Genomic DNA, 18,003 nt, shown 5'->3' with positions numbered 1-18,003 from the left:
TTCAATATTTTTGTCAAATTGTTTTCTTTTTTAATTAGGACTTTTATATTTCTATTTGCATTAATCATCGGCCTCATAGCATTAGCAATGCTAATAATTTATCAACCTTTCCTTGTGGAATACACTCTAAAAAGGGCTGGGTTATTTATATATTTTATATATTGGACAGAACACGCTGCTGGGTTAAAATTGACCCAGGGTTGGGTTGTTTTAACCCAAATGTTGGGTTATTATAATCCATGGTTGCATAACAACAACCCAACATTGGGTTATTTTTAACTCAGCATGGGGTAATTTTTAACCCAGCATGTGTTCTGTCCAATATTTACCCATTATGGGTAAAAAGTAACCAAGCCTTTTTTAGAGTGTAGAGGAATATTTTTGTTAACTTCTTATCTTAAGTGAAATATTATTTAACTTTTACCTTATTTGTTGAACCATGATATTAATAAAAACTATAGTAAGAGCTGAACTGTTGCTTTATTTATCCAATTTGAAAAAGTGCTAATTTGGAATAACACTATGGAAAAAGTGGGCCGGTCTTGGGCCTGAAACTCCCGGGCTGAAAAGTGGCCCCACTCCGGCCCTGGGTTTGCTTGTTAGTTTGTAGCATGGTTTCACCTCAAAGCCATTGACCAGCTTCTGTACTTTTCGAAAGTTATAAGAAATATTTAGCTGCTTCATTTTGCAGTTCTACATGAACTAAGTAATAGTTTTGCCAAACTAACCAAGCAGAGGTGGGTAGAGTACCCAAAATCTGTACTCAAGTAAAAGTACAAGTACTTATACAAAAATGTACTCAAGTAAAAGTAAAAGTATCAATCTAATTATTTACTTGAGTAAGAGTAAAAAAGTATTAGATGAAAAACTACTCAAGTAGTTAGTTACTCGTTACTTCCGATCTGATAGAGAAGTAGCGCAAATGCACTGAATTTCAGACTACTTGGAGGGTTTTCACAAACCTCTCCTTAAAAGTCTCATTGTTCTGCTTATATACAAGTAAAGCAGTCCTAAAATGGGTACATTAACATCACATAACGTGTCATTTGAGAAAAAATCTCAAACACACACACAGATGTTTTTCTGATGGTTAACTCTGTATTTATTTAAATGTTCACAACACAAACTTGTCAGCATCTGCTTTTAAACATGCAAACAGTAAACAAAAAAGAACAGGTGTGTCTGTTTGTTATCAGGTTTTTATATGAATAGGTTATTTTCATTGCCATTAAAGTGCAATTACTGAACATAAACAGGAGCTTAATAAAAATGATTTATTATAATATTTAATACATGTTTCTTTAAAATCAAACTTTATTCTTTTATTTTTATTCATTCATTCTTTAGGAAGGATTTAAATAAAATACAATCCCGTTTTTATTTGAATGTATTTTCTACACATTAGTGAGGTGCCCGGATTTGTGTATAAATGCAAGATGTCATTACATTATGCTGTTTGTTTAGTTGTGGGAAAATGATATGGAAATGTGCAGATGTGAACGTGCTGTTTGTATGGTTTTACTTACACTAGGTTTTGTCATTGCTTGCACAAGAGTGCATATGGCAAAAAAACTCGGACAGTGTGTGAAATGACCATTAATAGTGTTCAAATAGACATTACTGTGACACTTACCACTTCAGGTTGGATCTTGAATTCCTGTACGCTGAGATGTCAGCTCATTTAGTGAACAAAGCATGCATCACATTATGAAACTATTCTTTTTAATCTCTTGGAGTGAAAACATAGACCGAACTTGAAACCACGCATAATCTGCCTCCGATATCTCGCACAACGCACACGCACCCTCATCTGCTTCTCCTATCATCTACGCGCGGTCGCGCGCGCTAAAGGGTGACTGCGCGGTGGTGCGCTTAAGGGTGACGCAGCTGTTTTGCGAAACTTTCGAACACGCCCTATAAACTTTAAAATATATATATATATTCATTAATTATTACCATTTGACAGTAGCGCAGTAACGCCACCGAATGTAGCTAAGTAAAAGTACAGTTTTTTCACTAAAAATGTACTTGAGTAAGAGTAAAAAGTACCCATCCTTAAATTTACCCAAAAAATTTACTCAAGTAAATGTAACGAAGTAAATGTAATTCGTTACTACCAACCTCTGAGACCGATTTTCCAACGAGGCTAACGTACTCCCAAGTGTCTCTTATCACTTTCCCAAGATACGGCAGACCGCCCACTAGCTTCTAGAAATTACACAAGCAGAATACATCCCCCGCCGATTCTGAATTTCTATAATTTGCGAAAATAATGCGTTTGAAAATGTTTTATAAACAGGAATATGTTAGCGTTGTCCAGGGCAAAACGAGTGATTGTTGAGACTTCTACATCACATCACAATTTCTACTCTCTTATCTGAGGTTCAGAACGTTATTCCCCTCCTCCCGCTAAATCGCTATAATTGATATGTAAAATACATTTGTCTGAAGTTTTATGAAGTATATTGTATCTGATGGTGCACATTAACCATATGTGTACTGTGCTCTGCTACAGCTACATTTTTAAACATTTGTTATTACTGATCTCCCTTCAAAGTATTATGGCTCTTTTCTGTTTATTTCCCTTTAAGTAAACAAAGGCATTACACATATTTTTCTCCTCAATGTTGATGCTTGACCTTTGCTTTAGGCAAGGCAAGGCAAGGCAAGGCAAGGCAAGGCAAGGCAAGTTTATTTGTATAGCACATTTCATACACAAAGGTCATTCAAAGTGCTTTACATAGAAATGAGAAAACAAAAATCAAAGATACACAAATTTAAAATATCATATAATCTTGAGCTTTAGGCTCAAGATTATATGAGTTTCAAATATTGACCCAGCGATTTGACACAATGAGCTTGAAAAATAAATGCCATCACTTTTATTAATCAAAGATGTTTGGTTCTTTGATTAGGCTGTTAGACACTGAGATAAACTGAGGTTTCAGGGGTTTAATAAAATTTGGGCTCATGTGTGAGATATAGAGGGTAAACAGAAGTTTTTATCACTTTCATAAAGTAGTTTTGTGCCAATGAAAAAGACCACATAAAACACAAAATAAAACATTCAAATATTTGTGATTGTATTTCAGCTTCATCTAAGGTGCACAGTAAGCTGCAATTCTAAAGTTTTTCAACAGTGGAAGGAGTACTCGGCCTCAGAGTGATCACCTGAAGAAAAGAAAAAAATGTTACCACAGAGAAAAAAGATGTTGTAGATCAGGGGTTCCCAAACTTTTTTTCCTGCGCACCCCCTTCTATGTTCCAACCGGGTTGGCGCACCCCCAATCCCTGCTTAAAAAAAAACATGCTAAAAAGATTTGTTTTTAAAGACTCATGTTTAATCATGCGCAAATAACCAGGGGCCGGTTGCAACAGCCGGACGTTAAGAAGTTGGGTGTAAGTCCTACGTCGAACTTAGCTACGTCTGACATTGTGAAAAAAATTTACGCGTGTCTGAAACTACGACCAGACGCAGCTACGCTCAGCGTAGATGATGCGCGCCCCTTTGTATGCGTTTAACCACTGTGGATTTAGATGCCATTCGAGTTTACTATGGTAAAAAACATACACTTACTGCCGTCAGCTAATAGATGATAAATGAGAGTTTCCTCATGTTTACCAGACCGCTCTCCTTCTTGATGCGTGCGTAACGTGCAGACCCATCATTCACGAAATATGATTCATTATAATCATATTGAATCATATTCATTATAACAGCTCAAGTTTAAAACAAAATTAAATGAGAGCTTTTAATAAGTTCTCTACATTGTCTTTGTAAGTATTTATGTATTTTATTATATTATTCATTGGCGGTCTCTTTACCATGCATGAAAACACATTGGTCGCATATCCTGTGCATTAGACGTGCCCATGTCTCGTCATATTTCATTATTTCTATTTTTGCCATAAAAAAGTTTCTCTCTCTTGGTCCCTCTCCTCCTTCGTGACTAACAACTTTATCATAAGACGTCTCACACTTGACAGTTTCCCTGATTTCAGCCAGTTAAGCATGTTTATAATATATATGGAATGAATGAAACGAGTTGGCACGCATTTAGGCTGCAGTGCATAACAGAAGAGCAGTGCATAGAAAAAGACAGCAGCTGTCTTCTACGTTTCTATCAAAAACTAATTAATTATAGTTTTTTTATTTAAATTAAAAGTGATTACAAAGGAAATGTTTATTGTTCATTTTTTTATTTATTTATTGTATGGAAAAATCCCACTTAAAGAAACAGACCGCCATTACAGTTTTCCTCTCGTGCATCCCCTGGTGGCAGCTTACCCCTGGGGGTGCGCGCACCACACTTTGGGAATCCCTGCTGTAGATAATATAGGGTAAACATACGTGCCATTCTTCCCGGACGTGTCCTGGACAGGATTTCGGGTGCGTCTTCCAGAAGTCGTATTTGTCGACCGCATACCTCATAGAGGATTATTATTATTATTATTACAGAAAAGCAACCATTACATTTTAATGTTAGAATGAAACTACAATTGTATATCTTATGTTTTAACTGAATGGCGTATGCGGTCATCAAATACGACTTCCGGAAGACGCACCGAAATCCTGGCCAGGACGTATCCGGGAAGAATGGCACGTATAGTCACACTAGTTAATAACAGGTGTCAGATACAATCACTGTACTTTAAATAAGTAATAATGTATAAAGTATACTTTTAAATAAAGCCAAATAGGACAAACCGTTGTGTTTTGGCAAACCATGCACAGACACTTGACTTCTTTAAATGTATGATTAAAATGAATTTACATCTTACTTGTTTGGTAGTAATCATAGACTTTGATCACAGCTGGCTTGAGGTTCTTGACTGGAAGAATCTGTTTTAATTGTAGCTCATAATTCATAGGGAGATTTTTTGGAACCTGCAGGAGGATCAACAGAAGAACACAAACTCTCAGTCATTGGCATTATAGCTAAAACATTTATGGATAAATTACATAAATGTTCAAAATTTGAATATTTCATTCTCTCACCTCCTTCAAATATAAAAGGATATGATCATCTTTAGTATCCACCCGCTCCACAAGTGGTCCAAATGTCTGAGGAGCAGCGGCAAGCTGTGAGGCAGAAATTATTTTTATTATTAAAGTCATTTTAATTGTTGTTAAGTAATGTCTCTTGTGTTGTTATATTTATATTTATGCTTTTGGCAGAAGCTTTTATGCAAAACTACTTAAAGTGCACTCCAGCTTTACATTTCCCAGTATGTGTGTTTCCTCTGACTACTAACACAACGCTCTACACTGTCAGAAACATTTCCAAAATAGACCCAAGCTAACTCAGGCAATACCCTTTAAAAAGTCCTAATATGAACCATTTTGGTACAAGTATGTATACATGTATACAAATACTGTAGTACCATGTACCTTTGAAGTACTAATATTTACACTTTAGGTGCAAATGTGTACGCTGCAGTCACGGCTAGGGGCCATTTTTTCTGACACACTGTCAGAAAAAAAGGTTTAAAATTGTACCTTTTCTGTCACTGGGGTGGTACCCTCAAAGGTTCAGTTTGTACCTTTTACGGCTATACAACACATTGAAATGTTGTACCTTTTGGGGTATAATATACCTTAAGGACCTATTTTGTAGCAAATAAATGTTAGTGGTACAAAACATTTAACTGTCCCTTTAAAGGTACAAAATAGGTCCTTAAGGTATAATATTGTACCCCAAAAGGTACAACATTTCAATGTGTTGTATAGCCATAAAAGGTACAAAACTGAACCTTTGAGGGTACCACCTCAGTGACAGAAAAGGTAAAATTTTAAACCTTTTTTTCTGACAGTGCAGTGTAACAACTGAGCTCCAGGAACTACAAGGTCAACAACAACAGCTTTACTGTAGATTACTACTAAAAATACAGACGCAGAGTAAGTGTTTTGAGACTTGAGCTCTCATAACTTCATAGTTTTTGATAATTCACTTTATAAACTCAAACCCACCAATGATGTGTCAGCTGTGAATCCTGATAAGAGCTTAATATCCACAATGACCATGTTAGTAGTTTCATGCGGACCATTATACCTGCAAAAATAAAAAATAAACGTAAGGGGTTGGTTTCTTGAATACCTACTGTAATCACAAAATGTTTATTCTGTTCATGTTGTCTGTTTTCCTTTTATTAAAAAGATCAGTTAAGCATTTACATTGTAGGTCAAACATGGGTTAACTCAAACTCATTTTGTGTTAACAGGACTTTGCTTATCAGAAGCATTTGTTAGACAAACTAACTAAATCTATAATCATTATCATATTTTTATATTTTCCTAATATTTCCTACGTGACAGTGAAGTTTAATTTTTTTGCGAATGATTTTTTGCAATCAGCCTCAAGCGTGGCTTCAACGGTCAATGTTTTATCTTCACTGGGAGTGGGAATGTTGTAAAACAGAGCCATCTGAGAGAAAGAAATAAAGAATCAATACAAACACAAACTAAATCATCACACATACAGTTTGTTAAACCACAGAGATATGCCATGTGTTTTTATTAATGCTAAGATGTACCAGAAGTTTCTGACCTGCACAGACACACAGGTCGAGCCTTTCACTTCAATACTGTATTTGCCAGGAACATTGGTCAGTTTCTTCTCCTGATACAGTAACTTGTTGTCCTGATTCACATCAAAGTTGTGAGAGTCTCCTGCTGACTGAACCGTCACTGTACTGAAACCATCAGAGCTGAAGACTTTGGTGGCGTACAAAGACAAAGCCTGAAGAGCCACAACTGTGTCCTGATAACATCACAACATCATTACAACATGGAAATGCATTCTGGGTAATTAATAAACACAGATGTTTACTAAGATTACTTCATTTTCATTAGTGTGATTAACCTGTGTAGAGGAGAATCCTCCATAGGCGTTCTGCTGCTTGACAAGCCAGCTGACGATCCTGTTAGCATAACCCAGCTCAACTGTAGTGACTGAATCTGAAGTGAGAACAGCTAGCAGAACATATGAGCTGATCTCCACTGACAGAGAACCAGAATCATCAACAGATCCTGACTGAGACCAGTGAAGCTGAGACCCTTTAGGACCAAAAACATGTGAATAAATGACAGATAAAACAACAGAAATTGTTGACATTCAAGAATACATGAATGTCTTTACCTTCTGAAATGGCAAGATTTTCCAGTTCCTTTAAAAGCTGCTGTCTGGTGTCCATGTCATTCGCCAGACTGAAAGTGTAGGCAAGCAGCGCAGTGCTGTACGTGTTTTTAAGATTCCCAATGATGGACCTCAAACAGGACAAACCTTGAGCGACCACAGGATCCTGAAACACAAACAGATAAACAGCAGATGTGAGTGTCATTCATCTAATAGTTTATACTATGATGTCTGTTGATGTACTTACTGTGACTGGAGTTTCCAGTTCAAGTAATGATGCGGTGATGTAAGCAGTCATGGTTATATTATCATTTACTCCACCCTGTAGAGACACAGAAGCAAATAAAGCGACATACTGTAGTAAATTTATCATGAAAATCTTTAATCACGTACCTTCATTCTGTTGTTGAACAAACGTCCTTGTTGAATAAAACAACCATCTGTACTGCGCCTGCTTATTAACCAATCCTTTGCACTTTTAATAACATTTGGATCAATGTATATGTACTTCTGTGCTTTGCCAAAAGACCTCAGGACAAAAGATGTCAACCTGGAGGTTTGGAAATTGGAGATTTATCAGTTATTGATCAATAGTCTTGATCACTCTAATATATTTTATAGAAAATTAAAATGAAATATTCACCATGTATTCTCTTCACCACTGCCGAATGTACTGTATCCACCACTGTCATGTCTGTAGTTCAGCTGTCTCTGATATCCTGTTTAGTTTGACAGTGATTGAACAGTGAAACAGTGATTATTGTTCTTCATTATTACACTCTATGCTCGATTCTGATTGGCAACATTTGCAGGTTTGTTACTTCCAGATAACAAACGCTCAAAACTTATAACACACGGTATCCTGAATGCTGTAAATCATTTTGACATCTTATCTTAAGACCAAAAGTAAAAACGGGTTTTCTTCGCGGAAGGTCTGTATTCATTTAAAATTAGCAAATAAGATATTTTAAATCAATATTTAATGTTCCCTTTCAATACGGTTCACTTCGCATTGCGTCAGTTAGCTGACGCTATGGGGGAAACTCCTGTTTACTCCGTGACTGAAGCCTATTGGTTAACGTCTGTACAAAGTACAGACCAATGACGTTTGAACCCGCGCGCGGGAGGAACACGTCCTTATATAAGCGCGGTTCAATCGTCAGGAGCTCATTATTTTCTCCTTCAGCGCGAACCTCTTGCTGCTCCGAAGAAAAAGAAGAAGCCTTACCTCGCCGTTGACAAAAGCCCTGCAGCGGAGTCCAGGCCTAGCGTCTTCCCCTGCCGTTTTCCGGCTGAGAACCGAAGATAGCAGAGTCCAGGTCTAGCGTCTTCCCCTGCCGCTTTCCGGCTGAGAACCGAAGATAGCCTTCGCTTGCCGTGGTACGAGCCCTGTGCAGCGGACACATGCCTGACGAGGTCTCCCCTGCGGCCGCCCGGTAAGATCAATATTTTTAATATAAAGCTATAAGCTAAAAGAGCAGGCGCTGTTGTAATAGCGTCCAGCACAGCGGCTCAGTGAGCCTCTCTGCTATGAATTTCCTCCGAGCGCGTTACCGGTCTGGCACCTCCCACGCCGGGACCGCGCTTATGCTTTGGTTGTCTTATCCATGTTTCGTGCTCCCCCTGCTGTTCCTCTCTCGCCGGTATGAACACACGGCGAGCCATGAGACTAGATGGACGCATAGACAAGCACACACGGACTAACCCCCCCTGTGTTCTGTCACACCGCAACCGTTCATGCTTACAGAGTCCCTTCGCTCCTCTTACATTCAGTGGCGAGATCTCTGGCACATATATTAATCCCCCGAGTGCATCGGGTGATACCGTTCATACGACGCATGGCTGTTCTGTCTGTGTTGCTGCTCCCCTCTGCCGTTCCTCTCTTGTTGAGATGAACAAGCGGGGAACCGTAGAACTGGATGCATACGACAAGCAACACGGGCGGTCTGCCCCTGTTCTCTGTCATAGCACAGCCACTCGTGCTCCACGCTCGCGGAGTCCCTCGCTCCTTTCCCCACAGTGGTGAGGTCTCTAAACGGCTTAGTTAGCACGCGGTATTACGGCTCGCTGCCTCTAAATGCAGCTGTCTAGTGTTCAATGATTACAGAGCTTCATGCCCCTCCCCTCTTGGAGCGGCGCGATCTCATTCGTCTGCTCGATAGGGCGGATTCGCCGCTATTGGAGCACCAAGAACACTCATTATAAGAGAGCTTCATGCCCCTCCCCTCCTGGAGCGGCACGATCTCATTCGTCTGCTCGATAGGCGGACACGCCTCTATTGGAGCGCTAAAACACTTATTATAGAGCTTTACTGGCCTGAGCCTGTCTCACTTCGGATAGCTTACTGTTCGTCTGCCCGGTCATTTCTCTCTGGTTTAGACGGAATCAGAGGCAGAACGAATTTGTTTATAATATACTGAGGCCCGAATACCTCCCTTTATTCAGTCCCGTCCTATATCAAGCGCTGAATATTGGTACATTCTTATATACCCTGTTTTTCTGCCCTTTTAATAAACGGCAAAACCGCGGGCCTCACTGCAGACTTCCTCTCTGCGATGGGTTCAGTCTGACATTAAACCACCTAGACATACTGCTCTGCTCCGTGAGCCCTTCGCAGCACAGCTGCATCAACAGAGAACGAAACTGTCTGGGAGAAAAGGGGTTATGTCGCGCCTAGGCTGGACTGCCCTGAAATGTTTTCTGTGTGCTGTTTATCCAAACATACTGTGTAATACTGTCGGTTATGCGACCTCACTATAGTGGCGAACGGTATTTAATTCCTCTAAAAAGAGTAATTTCCGTGCTTACTATACTGTGTATTGACACCCACGGTTGTACGGTGTCTCTAAACACTTTATCGCCTTACTGACAAGCAATCAGTAATACGCACACACGGCCCGCTGTCCATAATTCTATCGACGCTTGCCGAAAAAACCCCGGTTTGGCCATATACTGTGTATTGACACCCCACGACTGTACGGTGTCTCTAACACCTTTCTGCCAAATTCGCTCGCAGCCCACCTCAGTTTCTCCGCTACGATGCTGATGGCGCAAACAAGCACGGTCTTACGGCTGTTATTCTCTCTTCCTAGAGAGACGACAGCCTCAGACTTTTGCATGGCTCCAAGCGTTTGAATCGCGCCCTCTCCGGACGGCCACTCAAAGGCTTACAGCCAAGCGGTTTATGACGTTTTTCGGCCATATAGCTGATTTATATTAGCGGATCCGAAGACGCTCACACCTCCGCTCCAATACTCGGAGATATTAAGTGTAATATCAACCTCAAGTGAGCTTGCTACCCGCCACAATAAGTTTCAAAGCTTAAAGCGCGCGCACAGTCAGACGCGCGCGGCATCTCGTTTAAGACGGGCACACGTACCCCTCTAATGAGCCTCAGAAAGCTGAATATCGTGGCATTCTGTTCATAAGTCCACTTCAGTTTGACTAAGCAAAGGTCCCGCCCCAAGCTGACGGCCGGGAAGCTTGCTTAAGTTACACACGGCTGCATTAAGTGCTGTCATTACGAGCTAGCCCAGCATCTGCTGTGGGTTGAACACGCTTTACGACGGCAATCAGCCTTCGGCGCGTGGAACGCCGTTTGTCTCATATAAATCACCTTGTACTGTGAATACGGTACATTAAGAGGATGATTTAGCACTGCAGCACTCTCGACCATGTTATTGTGATAATGCGGTCGGGCAATTTACGGTGGTTTCATTATTTACCGAACCAGACTGAGATCTCGCCCCCTGAACAAGCTGACGAGTCATCTCTTTTATAAACTCATTGCATTGCTTTATAAGCTATGTTCAATCAGAGTGATACGCATCTCATGCTTAAACTACCAAGATTCAAATATTAACCCATTACGATGGGCGTGCGGAGATGGCATCCGTGGGACACGACCTACATTATGTGCCTTATGACACATTGACACAAGCTGCTAGGACCCCTTTCACGAGGCGTCCTTATGCAAAGTCTGATCCATTCTGTCTAGTGACATTTGAAAGTTTAAACCCCCCGCGAATCGTGGGTGGAACACTTTTCTCCTCACTACAGAGGCACGGCGGCTCTCTCCCCTACCTATATCTATGTGGCCGTGATAACAGCGAACCACGCTTTTACGACCGACCATTCATTTAATTCACAAGCCTGTCATCTCTCAGATGCGGACGGCGGCGGTAACAGCGAACCATGCTTTTACGGCTGGCCATTCACTTTATTCATAAGCCTGTCATTTCTCAGATGCGGACGGTGCCCGAGGCACAGCGCTCTAGAACTGTCCAAGGTCCTGTATGACACATACGTCTGACGTACATCAGACAATCAGCTGTTCATCTGCGTCACAGATCACTCACTAGAGCACCTGTCAATACAGGTTATTTATGGATCGTTGACGTTATCACCTCCCGTGACAATTATGCTCACTTGTCTTAGAGCATGGGCATGGTCTTAGAGGTTTCTCATTTGACAATTGTGACACGGCCGGCTGGTCCCCGCCGTCCACGTTGTCAGTTTACAGCTTCGACATCCCTGCTTCGCGCACTACTGAGGTTTGTTGCATTAAAGGTGTGCCCATTAGCTCACCTGTATGCATGATATGGTTTTTAATTATATGCGTCCACCGTGCGCTTAGAGAAGCTCACATGTACACGCTATAACATTTTGGTATACAATAAGATGCGCTTGGAAAAGCTCACCTGTATACACAGCTGTGTTATGCTTTGTGACACATACATTGTTGTTCATCTGTGTACGTTCACGGTGCGTTGGGTGCCCACCGTTACGTTCATCAATCATATCTGTACACATTCACGGCGCGTTCTGTGCACTGATTTATCTATACGCATTCACGGTGCACTGAAGAGTTCACCCGTGTGCGCACAAGTCATTATCAGAACACATGACGGCGCGCTCTAGAATCTTGCCGGCCTGTGCATTATAACACTCTGATTCATCTATATGCATTCACGATGTATTCAAGTGTTCACCTGTGCCCGTGCAATTTATAGTCAATACACATTTACGGCGCGCTTGGAAAGCTCACCGATCTGTGCACTATAATACTACCTATATGCATCCCGATGCGCTCGAGGGTGCACCTGGGTTCACACTATTGTGGTATCTGTATAATCCCACGCTACGAACCGTTCTGCCGCATATTATAGTCAGATCGGCCGTTCGTGAGCTTCGCAGATCACTCACTACGTATGTCTGTTGCTAACAGTGGTTATTTAGATGGATCGTTGAAACCATCGCACTGGCTCACGCCCCTCTATGAGCTATGTCCTATATAGAGCCCACTCTGTGCGAGTTTGGCTTCTTCATGAACTTGGTCTACAGGGGTATCTATATCTATATTTGATATCTGCTACGCGGCCGGCTGGTCTTCGCCGTCTACGTTGTCAGATTGTACAGCTTAGACGTCCCTGCCCTACGAGCGCAGGTTCTCTCGGCTCAATCATGCACACTCATGCGTTTTATGTGTACACCACGGTGCGCTCAGCAAGCTCACCAACATGACTCTGAATTTACTTATCTCGCACAGCCGCGGCGCGCTCGGTACCTCGCCGTCTTGTGCTATGTTATGTGTTTAAAACCCCATCGTGTGCGCGTCAACAATTTATATGGTGCTTACACATTTGCTTTTAAAGCTGTGAATATGCCGGGTATAGGGCCACACGCAGTGTCTCTCCGGTAAGGCACTTTAGTACGTTGTGTATGCACGGCGTGATGGGATTACGTTCCCCCATAGCGTCAGCTAACTGACGCAATGCGAAGTGAACCGTATTGAAAGGGAACGCTTAGGTTACTCACGTAACCCCGGTTCCCTGAAATAACGGGAACGAAGCATTGCGTCTCTTGCCGTGCTACAAACGTCTACGCAGCGAGTGTTATTCGGCTGCGCGCTTCAGTCGAATAATAATGAGCTCCTGACGATTGAACCGCGCTTATATAAGGACGTGTTCCTCCCGCGCGCGGGTTCAAACGTCATTGGTCTGTACTTTGTACAGACGTTAACCAATCCCACATGGAAAGAACCTATATGTGGATATATGTGCATATATGAAACCTATATGCAGCTTATATGCACATATATGCTGCATATATACAGCATATATGCGCATATATGAAACATATATGCAGCTAATATGCACATATATGCAGCACATATACAGCATATATGCACATATATACAGCATATATGCAGCTAATATGCACATATATGCTGCACATATACAGCATATATGCACATATATGATAATATATATGCTGCATATATGCAAAATTGAGGTGCATATATGTGCATATACAGGCCATAAATTATGTGAATTATTAAATAAAGTTATGATGTCTGCACATTTAAAACATTTACAAGATCTGTCTAGGACATATATAACAAAATGGTTTAATTTAACAGCTACTGTTCAGTGTTATTTAACAGCGACGGTAGCGCAGATGGTAGAGTGAGATGTCTAATGATCGGAAGGTTGGAGGTTTGAATCCCAGCAGTGGCACGTGGGATTGCATTTTTTTTGGTGATCGGAAGGTTGGAGGTTTGAATCCTGGCTCCTGCAGGTGCAGACTGTCATTGGTTGGACCTTTATTTATGTTTAATTTATTAGCAGCTACAGATTTTAATAATTTTACCAATATATAGGTTAACATATATGTGCATATATGTACATATATGTACATATAATATAGGAAAACGGCCAATTTTATATATGTCACATATATGTAAAACCTATATCAAAACCTATATTGAAACATATATGTTTATATATGTTTTTTCCATGTGGGATAGGCTTCAGTCACGGAGTAAACAGGAGTTTCCCCCATAGCGTCAGCTAACTGACGCAATGCTTCGTTCCCGTTATTTCAGGGAACCGGGGTTACGTGAGTAACCTAAGCGTTCCTTATCTTACTAAAAGGGGAAAAAGCCATGTAACAGGCAGGATAATGTACAGGGCTAGTGTACTGTCTGGGCTTATTTCTGCAGTAACAACCGGCTCCCTACATGATCCCTTACATTAAACAACATTTTGATGCAAGCATGAATTAAATCCATGATTTGTTTTTCCTCACCACTCTTCAGGAAGCCTGTGGCTCTCTCTCTGATGGCTGAAGTGAGTTGCTTTGTGTTTTCCAGATACTGTAAAATGTAAATATTGGGAGACAGAACAGCAATGTTTTGTTCTCCACAGCCGTACGGCATTCGTAATAATCCATGAAGATTCTGCAGTGCACGACCCAATATGTCTCCTACAACAGAATTTTTTTATTTTTTTTTATTTAATGACACAAATGTAACTGCATTCTGTTTGTGTATCTACAGTAAATGTTACCAATGACTGAAACTGAAGATCTTGCTGATGCCTCTATCACATCTTTAGGAAGCGTCAGATCCAGCTCTTCTGAAAGACTGTTACCTATGAAACAGAAAAATGAAAAAAAACATGCCAGTAATCAAAACATTATGACAGACTCAGGTTTATTGTGTACAATCACAACAGTTTTTATATTTCAACTTTTATATCAAGCATTAAACGTTAACAAACCCTTTGGACACAGTAACCAGCTGTGAGTCTCTGTCTTTTCAGTCCCTTCAGCCTACAGCAGAAAATAATACAACCGATTTATGATTAAAATTATATCATAGTAATATAAGCAATACAGTGGCGGCTGGTGACTTCTTTTTTTGAAGCGCACAATGCGAAGTTTGTCACAACATGTATGTAGCTTGTCATGTGTGTGGTTCATCATTTCAAAATATGTGTTCTGCGCTTTGAGAGATTGTGTGTGCATCACGAGTCATGAGACGCTCCCGTGTGCCAGATACTCGCACAATCTCATGCGTAATTAGAGTTTACTGTTAAGGGAGTGTCTTGTGTGTATTTAGGGAACACGCGCATCTCTTTTTTCATAAACGGTTTTGACACGTCTCCAGCAGGCACTTATTTTGACAAAACACATGATGCACACAGGATCTCTCCACACGCATGACACATATTTTGGAAAAGGGAACCACACACGACACTCCAAACACTTATTTTGAATTAGCGCATCCTCGGAAGAGCAATTACGAGCTGCCACTGAAGCAATATTAGTATGACATACTGTAGCAGAGCCGGCGCCAGACCATAACTAACAGGGGGGTCCAGACTGTCAGCTCATTTCCGGTATAAAGTGCAGAAGATCACAAACTAATCAGTATTTCAGTCAAAACCATTCTATTTCATCATAAACAATCTGAAAACAGGGCTTTAATTGTAAAATACCGAACTTGTCCTCTAATAAACATATTGCACTTGGATCCGCTACCTTATCTTGCCTACTTCATCATAACACATACTGTATGAAAACATCTATGTTATTTGTAAGATCTGTTGTGTGGTAACCCACTGCACAATGTGATGTCGAAGTGACGTCCTTTTCATGTAATTTTTGGACGTCCAAATTCAGTACATCGGGTTGTTTTGTAATGCCAGGTGACATCATTTTTTGACGTCTACTGCATGTCTAAAAGTTAATGTCTGTGGGACCTCCGTGTAAGGGTATAAAATAGACATGATTCTGTCTGCGTTTCACCCATCTACTGCAAGTCATGAACACACACAGACACAAATACTGGGCAACTATCATTGCAACACCGAAACACTTCAGTCACTTCCTGCCAGCTGTGGGAATCGAACCAGCAACCTCTGGGTTACAAACAAGTCTCTCTAACCACTAGGCAACTAATATCTGAAATGAATGACTGTTTCACCAATCACTATTACATCAGTCTCAAGTGACCCTATATATGTTTTTTTTTCATGTTAAATTGTTAGTCTAGTCATATACTTTTAATATAATGAACTAATTACAGATTTTTATGAATTTTTTGATGACTTTGTATGTAATTCAAAAAAACTGAAAAATACTGTATAAATACTGTATAAATAATAAAGGCTATTTATATGTATTATTCATGTTGAAACAACAATGTTGATATTTGTACATAAACACATATAGGCCTAATCATGTAATATATACATATAGGCCTGTCATAGATGTTAAAAAAAAAATACCCAGTTCAAAAGTCAAATGTTGACCGTAAATATGACGTCCAAGTAGGATCATGGTTGGACGTCCAAATAGTGGACCTAGTTTGGACGTCGAATAGATGTCCAGAATTGGTCATGGACCCACGGACCCAATATAGACTTGAAGTTCATGTCTATCTGATGTCCAATGTTTAGTGGTAAGCTCACCTGTACAAGGAGACTTCGAGTAACTATGTCAATGCGTCCTCTCTCTGGCACGCTCACAATCTCATTGTCACACACAGTCTGTGACTGCTCTGCCTCTGCACTCACTGTTATATTCAACACTCCTACAAAACAAACAACTCATGATCATCTCCACTGATGAAATACTTACAAAAACACAAGACATTGATTCAGATTAAACAAACTGACCAAGAACAGAAGGAGTGAGAATCCATTTAAAGGTTTTTCTTCCATTAGCACACAGACAGGATGAATACTGGTCATCATCAGAGGAGGCTTTAAGAGTGAAGTCTGAAGATGGAGCTGGAGTTACTTTAACCTGTCCATGAAAGATGGAGGATTACTTCAGATTTGATATGACAGAAATATGAGAAGATGTTCACAGAAATCTCACCATGATACATTTGGACAGATAGTTGAAGACGGTGGCCTTCAGTTCAAAGATCTCCCCACGGATGATGGAGTAAGGCAGAGAAAGCTCCAGGAAGAAGGGCTGGAAAACTGTCAGCTGAGCAGGAGGAGCCAAACCCAAACCTTTGGAGGACAGACAGAAGGCATCCGTCTCCCAGGTGGTGATGGTGTCAGGAACCTTGACAGGAACCTGTGTTGATCCAGAGTCCCTGTGGTGGAATCACTACAATATTCGAACTTTGCAAGGTAATATAACTTTCATTTGCAAGTAGTCTTTATCTTATGTGATGCTATTGTGATAACACAATTTTAAAATCTTCAAAAGCTATGACACAGTTTGAACACAACATTAACTTTATAATTAATTTTATAATATATAATTTATAATAACTTTTTATACACTGTCAAAAAAATTATTTGTACCCCAGATGTCACTGGGGCTTTACCCTTTTAAAAAATGCAACTTTGCACATACAGTATTAGTACCTCAGAGGTGTACAACCCCAAATCAGAAAAAGTTGGGACACTGTAGAAATTGTGAGTAAAAAAGGAATGGAATAATTTACAAATCTCATAAACTTATATTTTATTCACAATAGAATATAAATAACATATCAAATGTAGAAAGTGATACATTTTGAAATGTCATGCCAAATATTGGCTCATTTTGGATGTCATGAGAGCTACACATTCCAAAAAAGTTGGGACAGGTAGCAATAAGAGGCCAGAAAAGTTAAATGTACATATAAGGAACAGCTGGAGGAGGACCAATGTTCAGGAATAGGAATGTTGTCCTATTCTTTTCTAATGCAGACTTCTAGTTGCTCAACTGTCTTAGGTCTTCTTTGTCGCATCTTCCTCTTTATGATGCGCCAAATGTTTTCTATGGGTGAAAGATCTGGACTGCAGGCTGGCCATTTCAGTACTCAGATCCTTCTTCTACGCAGTCTTGACGTTGTAATTGATGCAGTATGTGCTCTGGCATTGTCATGTTGGAAAATGCAAGGTCTTCCCTGAAAGAGACGACGTCTGAATGGGATCATATGTATCTAGAACTTGGATAAACCTTTCAGCATTGATGGTGCCCTTCCAGATGTGTAAGCTGCCCATGCCACACATACTCATGCAACCCCAAACCATCAGAGATGCAGGCTTCTGAACTGAGCGCTAATAACAACTTG

General features: G+C 40.4%; 1 protein-coding gene across 2 annotated transcripts in view; it reads right to left on the bottom strand.

Moving 5' to 3' along the window:
- Positions 1–2,671: 2,671 nt before the first annotated feature.
- Positions 2,672–18,003, bottom strand: part of LOC135771156 (alpha-2-macroglobulin-like) — a 36,065-nt gene continuing 20,733 nt past the window's right edge. Inside the window, exons 18-34 of one of the 2 annotated variants that reach the window (XM_065281266.1) lie at positions 16,806–17,031; positions 16,601–16,730; positions 16,394–16,515; positions 14,699–14,750; positions 14,486–14,569; positions 14,226–14,402; positions 7,780–7,855; positions 7,530–7,686; positions 7,384–7,458; positions 7,140–7,302; positions 6,864–7,057; positions 6,549–6,761; positions 6,310–6,425; positions 5,972–6,053; positions 5,000–5,083; positions 4,783–4,888; positions 2,672–3,171 (exon numbers count right to left, since the gene is read on the bottom strand). In XM_065281266.1, the coding sequence (XP_065137338.1) occupies positions 3,134–3,171; positions 4,783–4,888; positions 5,000–5,083; positions 5,972–6,053; positions 6,310–6,425; positions 6,549–6,761; positions 6,864–7,057; positions 7,140–7,302; positions 7,384–7,458; positions 7,530–7,686; positions 7,780–7,855; positions 14,226–14,402; positions 14,486–14,569; positions 14,699–14,750; positions 16,394–16,515; positions 16,601–16,730; positions 16,806–17,031 (2,095 nt within the window). In that variant the 3' untranslated portion in view covers positions 2,672–3,133. The remainder of the gene's footprint in view (positions 3,172–4,782; positions 4,889–4,999; positions 5,084–5,971; positions 6,054–6,309; positions 6,426–6,548; positions 6,762–6,863; positions 7,058–7,139; positions 7,303–7,383; positions 7,459–7,529; positions 7,687–7,779; positions 7,856–14,225; positions 14,403–14,485; positions 14,570–14,698; positions 14,751–16,393; positions 16,516–16,600; positions 16,731–16,805; positions 17,032–18,003) is intronic. The other variant, XM_065281267.1, reaches the window with a different exon arrangement.

This window comes from Paramisgurnus dabryanus, chromosome 8 (assembly GCF_030506205.2).
Source record: "Paramisgurnus dabryanus chromosome 8, PD_genome_1.1, whole genome shotgun sequence".
Taxonomy (NCBI): Eukaryota; Metazoa; Chordata; class Actinopteri; order Cypriniformes; family Cobitidae; genus Paramisgurnus; species Paramisgurnus dabryanus.
This window is presented reverse-complemented; position numbering and strand designations above follow the sequence as displayed.